This window comes from Chenopodium quinoa, unplaced genomic scaffold (assembly GCF_001683475.1).
Source record: "Chenopodium quinoa cultivar QQ74 unplaced genomic scaffold, ASM168347v1, whole genome shotgun sequence".
Classification (NCBI taxonomy): Eukaryota; Viridiplantae; Streptophyta; class Magnoliopsida; order Caryophyllales; family Amaranthaceae; genus Chenopodium; species Chenopodium quinoa.
In genome coordinates this window covers 283,035-291,358 of record NW_018744835.1, presented here as the reverse complement: position 1 = coordinate 291,358, position 8,324 = coordinate 283,035, and the positions used below count along the sequence as shown (strand labels likewise).

The window sequence follows — 8,324 nt, the reverse complement described above, 5'->3', positions numbered from 1 at the left end:
TTTAAGGGATCATGTGATCGATTCTCTTCTATGTGTTTATAACTCTCTAACCACTAAAAGCTCTATTTAATCATTTTAGTACAAGTATTATAATTAGATGATGACAACATGAATAATATAAATAGTTACATTGATTAAAGTGAGGCCGAATCTATATTCCCCTAAACAGCTCCCCACAATATAAAAATAATATTTCCCCTTTTATACAGCATAATCCTTGGGTCCACACCTCTATATATACAAATACGATCTCTTCTCTATCTATCTATAAACGTTACAAATTAACTTTATAAACTCCATTTTTTTTTTGAAAGAGCTAGAATTTTTTTTTTCCACCTAAGAAATAATTTTTGTTAGTAGAAATTTTTTATGTTTTTTATGATCAAGTAGTGTTGATCATTTGTTAGAGATGGATGAAAATATCATTTCGAAGGCGACGGCGAAGAAGAAGAAAGGATCAATATGGAGCATCTTCATGCATGCGGACGGTGTCGATTTAATTTTGATGTTGTTTGGTTTCATCGGAGCCGTTGGTGATGGTTGTACAATACCGTTGACATTGTTTATCACTAGTAAGTTGATGAATAATATTGGAGGGAGTTCCAATTTCAATAGCTCTGATTCTTTTACCAGCCATATTAAACAGGTTTGTTATTTATTTTATTGTTCTATCACTATCGTATTTATTACTACCTTCGTTTTTTTTCATATGTTTGGACAATGAAAATTGATTCACAAAAATATTAAAGTAGAATGAACTTTAAGAAAAAGAGGGAATATCATTTTATGCATGTAGACATGTGTAATATTAGGAGGGTCTTTATTTGAAATAGTTGAGTATTTTATTGTCAAAACACTTTATTTGTGTAAAAAAAAACACTTTTTGATTTTTTCTTTCTTTTTTTTTTTAGTGAGATATTGTTGTCAAACCACTATTTGAACATACTCGTAATTAAATTTGCATGTAAATAAACAACGGAGTGAAATTAACCGGATCCCATCCATCATTTGATAAATTTTTTATTTAGTTTTTTTTAAGGTGGGGTGAAGATTCCGACCACACCTCAACCCTTACGATTTTTTTTGTCCATTTATTTAATAATATAGTCCGTATTTTTTCTTTTTTATGTAAATCAAAACATACCAATAAGTTTGACCATATAAATAGTAAATAGGGTGAATCTTAATCAATAGAGCGTGTAAATCTTTACCCTCTTTCTACAACCCAAAAAAAATGAAAAATTTATTTTCTTAATTTTATATTGGGGTTGTGTAGTGACTAGTGATCACAAAATAATTTAATGGGTGATTGGACTGATTGTGGTGGTACATGAAATATGACTACCAACGGCAGAGAGTTGTAGACTTGTACTCTGAAATTTTATTGATAATAATTTTATTTATTTTTGGTAATAAGTCACTAAATTGAGATGTATTTCCTCAAAGGGTATAATTGTGTCTTTCATTTCATAAAGTCAAAGTATAATTAATTAAGTGTTCTATAAAAAATAATACTTTGTTGCATTAAATATTTTCGGTTGATATCATCATTTTGCCGCTTAAAGTAGCGTAATTCTAAAGAAAATGTCTTAATACGAAGTATGATTGTTATTGTCTTGTATAAATCTAAGACTAAATCCTCTGTTCCATTGTTGTTATATCACGTGTGTTCTACCTCTTTTACTGGTTGATACTACTCTATAGCACAATAATATACAATAATACACGGAGTATTAATTAATTTTATCAAAATTCAAGGCATATAAAGTTTGAGAAAATACAAGTTTATCTCTAATATGAATAGTTTATATGAAATATTTATAGTTTTACTTCTCTTTTTTTTTTTTGTATGATACTCATATTTCGGAAAATGATTTTAATGTGTGTTTTTATCATTAAATTTTTAGTTTTTTTTTTTATTAATGTGAGAAACTCATGTGTTGTTGGTTTAGAAAGGTTATGTTTCAACAATTCCTAACTAAACAGAAAAATGAAGCATCACCTCTTTTTTTAGTTGACAAAGAGAAGTTGCTGTTTTCATTTTTGTTTTCAACTAAAAAGTCGTCAAAACATATAATTTATTTTTTGTTTGATGACAGAATGTAACAGTATTATTGATGATTGGAGCAGGAGCGTGGATACTTTGTTTCCTTGGTGCGTGTACACTTGTATTTCATTTTAATTTACTAGTATGATATGAAATAATGACATGCATCGACTTCTTTTTTTCTTAGGTTTCTCTTAAATCAGCACATTTGTTGACTTTAATAATTGGTTAATTACATAAATTGGCAAGCATAAGATTAATTTCTCTATTGATATAATATAAAATCAATCCTACACTCTAACCATCAACTATGTTAACGAACATTAAAGAATAATAAACCCATATTAGGAGTCTAAACGTCAGCTTAAACTTTTGGTTAAATTGGTCATTTGACATCTACAAAGTCACAAAGTATTCACTGTAATAATCGCGATCCTTCACTTCTTAATTCAGAATTCACCACGGTTTTACAAGACTATGTTTCACGAACAAAGGGATATCTTTTTTGGAACCATTTAGGTTTAATTTGATTTTGAACTCTTTGATAGATTATTGGTTGGCATGCAGAGGGATATTGTTGGACTAGGACAGCAGAAAGGCAAGCTGCAAGAATGAGATATAGATACTTAAAAGCAGTGTTGAGGCAAGATGTGAGCTACTTTGATTTGCATGTTGGAAGTACCTCCGAAGTTATTGTTAGTGTTTCTAGTGATAGCCTTACCATTCAAGACGTAATAAGTGAAAAGGTAAGCCTCCTTCTAGTAATGTTGTACGAGTACATACTTTATATGTCGCATTATTCAAAGAATTTGGCTCTTGCTACCATGTATAGAATAATAATGAGCGGTTCAGCCCGTAAGCTATAGGGAGCTAAGCCCTATCGCATATATTCCTACTAATAATGATCAAAAGGTTACACTTTTAGTACATAGTTGTAAATCGCATAAATTGTCTATTAGTATGGAAAATCTACTTGTCATTTAATATAGTCATTCTAGTATTCTACTTATAGTACTTACCTATAAGAAAAGAAAAATGAAAGGCATGCCATAAATTTCTTGATAATATTGTGCTTGTTGGAATGAAAAACATGTTTTTCCTGATTTTTTGTATTGTGAACATAAATAATTAGGTACCGAATTTTGTGATGAACACGTCCACTTTCTTTGGAAGCTATTTGGTGGCATTCCTATTGCTTTGGAAGCTAGCAATAGCGGGTTTGCCATTCATAGTTCTGCTCATTATACCGGGCTTGCTGTATGGAAGGATATTGATGGGGCTAGCGAGGAAGCTAACACTTGAGTACAACAAGGCAGGAAGTGTAGTAGAGCAAGCAATATCGTCTTTAAGAACAGTCTATGCCTTTGTAGGAGAGAACAAAACAATGGATAAGTTCTCAACTGCTTTGGAAGGGTCAGTGAAGTTAGGGCTCAAGCAAGGTTTGGCTAAGGGTGTCGCGATTGGTAGCAATGGTCTGAGCTTTGCTGTTTGGGCTTTCAGTACTTGGTATGGTAGTAAGCTTGTCATGTATCATGGTGCTAAAGGTGGTACCGTCTTTGCCGTTGGTGCTGCCCTCTCTATTGGAGGACTGTAAGTTCCTTTTCCCTTGATGTTATAGTTGAAATTTTCTATGTACAATCGGTTTTACCTTTGAGCTTGCATGAATTTTGTAAAAATTTATATATATGACTACTTGTTCTGTGTTGGAGAAACAGAGTTAAATTCATGTCATTCTGAAGTTTTTAAATATTCTATATAACTTTAACAACAAAGTTTATGCATATGTAATTAAGTCTTTTTTGACATGTTATTATACTCTTGTCGTAACATATTTACAGGTCTCTTGGTTCTGGTTTATCAAACGTCAAGTACTTTTCAGAAGCTGCTTCAGCTGGAGAGAAAATAATGGAAGTAATTAAGAGGGTACCGGAAATTGATTCAGAAAACATGGAAGGACTTACCTTGGACAATATTTCAGGGGAGGTCGAGTTTAAGCATGTCAACTTCTTTTACCCTTCAAGACCAGATTCAATAATATTCCGCGACTTTTCACTGCAAGTTCCTGCAGGGAAGACAGTCGCGTTAGTTGGGGGAAGTGGTTCGGGCAAATCCACTGTAGTAGCTTTGCTTCAGAGGTTCTATAACCCACTTGACGGGCAGATACTTTTAGACGGGGTGTCTATTGATAAGCTTCAACTTAAGTGGTTAAGATCACAAATGGGGTTAGTTAGCCAGGAACCTGCACTATTCGCGACTACAATTAAGGAGAACATACTTTTTGGCAAGGAAGATGCTACTATGGATGAGGTTATTGAAGCTGCAAAAGCGTCTAATGCTTACAATTTCATTAGCCAATTGCCTCTTGGTTTTGATACTCAGGTATTTGCTGCATTCCTCGAATTTAAGGACAATATACTCTTCTTGAAATTCCGACATTTTAGAAATATCGGGATAATGTTAACATAGATGTATTGATGTCTCGTACTACGTACTAATGTACTATTATAAACTAACATAGCCGTGTTTAAAATTGGCTACAACAAATCACTCATTTTTCATGTACCGTGTCTTACAGGTTGGAGAAAGGGGAGTCCAAATGTCAGGAGGACAAAAGCAGAGGATTGCAATAGCAAGAGCTACAATCAAGAAACCTCGTGTTCTTCTTCTAGATGAAGCAACAAGCGCGTTAGATTCAGAGTCTGAACGAGTTGTCCAAGAAGCCCTTGACAAGGCAGCTGTAGGACGGACTACAATAGTGATTGCTCATAGACTCTCGACAATTCGAAATGCTGATACTATTGCTGTCATTCAGAATGGTCAGGTGATGGAGAGTGGTTCCCATGATGTGTTGATTCAACACGATGATGGGTTGTACACTTCATTAGTCCGCTTACAACAGATGGAAAAGTCTAAAGACGAGAGAGGTCTGGCTCACCCTTCAACATCAAACTCGTCGATTTTGAATAATATGGAATTGAAGTACAACACGAGTAGTCGTAGAAGCTCATTGGTGAGTCGGTCAAGCTCAGCTAGTTCATTTCGGTCAGTTCATGATGATGTTGTACATGAACCCATGGGTGAAGAGAAGGTGCCTCTTCCATCATTTAGAAGATTATTGGCCTTGAACTTACCCGAGTGGAAGCAAGCCAGTTTGGGTTGTACTGGTGCCATGCTCTTTGGCGCGGTCCAACCAGTTTATGCATTCGCTATGGGTTCCACAATATCTGTGTACTTCTTGCCAGATAACGAAGAGATTAAGAGGAAGACTACAATTTACGCGTCATGTTTTCTAGGGCTGGCCGTGTTCTCATTTATAGTGAATATTGTTCAGCATTACAATTTTGCTTACATGGGAGAGTTCTTGACTAAGAGGGTAAGAGAAAGGATGCTGTCCAAGATGCTCACTTTCGAGGTTGGGTGGTTCGATCGAGATGAAAATAGTACTGGTACCATTTGCTCTAGGCTTGCCAAGGATGCCAATGTGGTAAGTTATATCATCTAAGTTTTCATATAGCTCCATCTGACAGTATACCTTGGTAAGCTTTTAGTTTTTAACACTTTATTGTTTTACTTGTTATAGTTGTTTGATAGAAAATGTAGCTCTGTCTAACTGCCTAACAATTTGACAACTTTCACTAGGTACAGTGAATTTTTTACCTTGCCTTTTTTTTTTTTACAACATTTAAAACATTTCGCTTTCTGTTAGTTGACTAACTAGTTAGGCAGATAAGTTCTTTTTCCTAAAGGAAGTCCCTGTTTAGTTTTCAATCTTATCATGACTTGAACTCGAGCATTTACATATTCTAGTTGTGATTCAGTAGGTTGTAAATGTACATAGGGACCAAAATCAAATTCTGGTAATTTGACCTAAACAAGTTTGTTTTCTCTTGGTCTAATAGAAGGTTTTAGGACCACATACTACTCTCAAAATTGCCAAAACTTACAAGTGTTAATATTATATCACCTAGTGCCAAAACATACCCCACTCAAAAATATAAATGTTGCCTTGGAATGGTAAAATATTGCAACTTGCATCAATGCATTTTTTGGATGAACAAACATATTTCACCTGCTCATAATAAACTGTATCTTAACAGAATATAAAATCTAGCAATGTATTTCCTGTTTTATTTTGAAATACATGATTGAGTGAACTATATAGAATTATTTTGAAATTCTAGCAATGTATTTCCTGATTTATCATGTTTATTTTCCTGTATCTTAACAGAAGAAATTCTGTCCTAAACTCGTATTTTTTCAACTCTAGGTGAGGTCGTTGGTTGGAGATCGAATTGCACTTGTAGTCCAAACCATCTCAGCAGTTGTAATTGCATTTACAATGGGCTTAATCATTGCTTGGAGGCTAGCTATAGTTATGATTGCAATCCAACCCTTAATTATAGCCAGTTTCTACACGAGACGGGTTTTACTTAAGAGCATGTCTAAGAAGGCAATCAAGGCACAAAATGAGAGTAGCAAGTTGGCTGCAGAAGCTGTATCAAATCTCCGTACTGTCACGTCTTTCTCATCCCAGGCTCGAATCCTAGCGTTACTCGAAAAGGCTCAGGAAGGCCCTCGAAAGGAAAGTATTCGACAATCATGGTACGCAGGCATTGGACTAGGAACCTCTCAGGGACTTAATATTTGTACTTGGGCCTTGGACTTTTGGTATGGTGGTAGGCTAATTAGTCAAGGATACATCACTGCCAAGGAATTATTTGAGACTTTTATGATACTAGTTAGCACGGGCCGTGTCATTGCTGATGCTGGGAGCATGACTACGGACCTTGCTAAGGGAGCTGATGCTGTCGCGTCTGTTTTTGCTGTCCTGGACCGTAAAACCCAAATTGATCCGGACAATGCCGAAGGGTACATACCTGAGAAAATAAATGGTCACATAGAAGTCATAAATGTGGACTTTTCGTACCCTACTAGGCCCGATGTAGTGATCTTCAAGGGGTTCTCAATCAACATTGAGGCAGGGAAATCGACGGCTCTAGTAGGCCATAGTGGGTCAGGTAAGTCGACAATTATTGGATTGATCGAAAGGTTCTATGATCCTCTCAAGGGTTGTGTGAAAATTGATGGACGTGATATTCGAACATACAATCTTAGGTCCTTAAGAAAGCATATAGCTCTAGTGAGCCAAGAGCCTACATTATTTGCCGGTACCATACGTGAAAATATAATCTATGGAGCCAGTGATAACGTCGATGAATCAGAAATCATCGAGGCAGCAAAGGCAGCCAATGCTCATGATTTCTTGTCCGGACTAAAAGACGGATATGATACGTGGTGTGGGGATAGAGGGGTTCAATTGTCGGGAGGACAAAAGCAAAGAATAGCTATAGCACGAGCTATTCTAAGAAACCCGGCAGTACTACTACTAGATGAGGCAACAAGTGCACTCGACAGCCAGTCTGAAAAGATCGTACAAGATGCACTCGAACGAGTAATGGTTGGTAGGACGAGTGTTGTAGTGGCTCATAGGTTGAGCACCATACAAAATTGTGACTTCATTGCCGTGTTAGATAAAGGCAAAGTTGTAGAGAAAGGTACACATTCCTCTCTTTTGGCCAAGGGACCTAAAGGAGCTTATCATTGTTTGGTAAATCTTCAAAGAACACCACATGATTCAAGTAATGAAAATTAGAAATTATTTTTGTTGCATACCTTGAAAAAAAAGATTGTGACATATATTTATGGAACGTCTTGTATACTAAGAACTTGTATTGAATGAAATGATCTTTTCATATTCAGTTATATGATGAATATCATCTGTCTAAATACATTGCCAAGTTACAATTTATATATAGACTTTGTTACTCTCCATTTCTAAGTAGCTACAATATATGCTTGTCTTTAATTTTTTTATCTGTTTATAATTAATTGTAACCCGTGATTATTAGGTAGGATAGTCCAATTATAATACAGTCAAGGCCAAGCTTAAAGAATCTTTAATGGACTAGCAACCATTATTGGATAAGGTCAAAGCAGTGTCAGAATGTTTGTCCAATTTAATAGATAAAAAAATAGATATTTTCATATTCATATATACTTAATTATATTTGGCTTTGTCCAATATTTATTTTAAAGGATAGTTTATTGGCCTGTCCATTATTGACCATGACCGCATTAGCCCGACCTGCTATTAGCCCTATAAAATATGATCTTCTTTGACCTGTCCTGCACTGACCTTGACCCGCCTCGCCCAATAACCAAATCTTATAATATTTTTTTAGTAAGCTAATAAGAATCCACTTTCCTTTTTTTTTTT

At 35.2% G+C, this 8,324-nt stretch overlaps 1 protein-coding gene across 2 annotated transcripts; it reads left to right on the top strand.

Moving 5' to 3' along the window:
* The first annotated feature begins 253 nt into the window (after window positions 1-253).
* Window positions 254-7,858, top strand: LOC110704402 (ABC transporter B family member 15-like). Of its 2 annotated transcripts, XM_021882179.1 has the most exons (7): window positions 254-646; window positions 2,100-2,154; window positions 2,615-2,793; window positions 3,180-3,637; window positions 3,886-4,426; window positions 4,623-5,531; window positions 6,315-7,858. In XM_021882179.1, the coding sequence occupies exons 1-7, from the start codon at window positions 410-412 to the stop codon at window positions 7,698-7,700; spliced, it is 3,765 nt and encodes a 1,254-aa protein (XP_021737871.1). In that variant the 5' UTR covers window positions 254-409; the 3' UTR covers window positions 7,701-7,858. The 2 variants fall into 2 exon arrangements, with proteins under 2 accessions (XP_021737871.1, XP_021737872.1); XM_021882180.1 differs by lacking the exon at window positions 254-646 and having other exon boundaries at window positions 2,596-2,793.
* Window positions 7,859-8,324: the final 466 nt, after the last annotated feature.

What these genes read in the sequence shown, in the direction of transcription:
- LOC110704402 (XM_021882179.1), top strand. Translation starts at nt 410, where the DNA reads ATGGATGAAAATATCATTTCGAAGGCGACGGCGAAGAAGAAGAAAGGA. An exon ending in GCCCTCTCTATTGGAGGACT is followed by an intron (nt 3,638 to 3,885) that starts GTAAGTTCCTTT and finishes ACATATTTACAG; the next exon opens with GTCTCTTGGTTCTGGTTTAT. An exon ending in CTCTTGGTTTTGATACTCAG is followed by an intron (nt 4,427 to 4,622) that starts GTATTTGCTGCA and finishes CGTGTCTTACAG; the next exon opens with GTTGGAGAAAGGGGAGTCCA.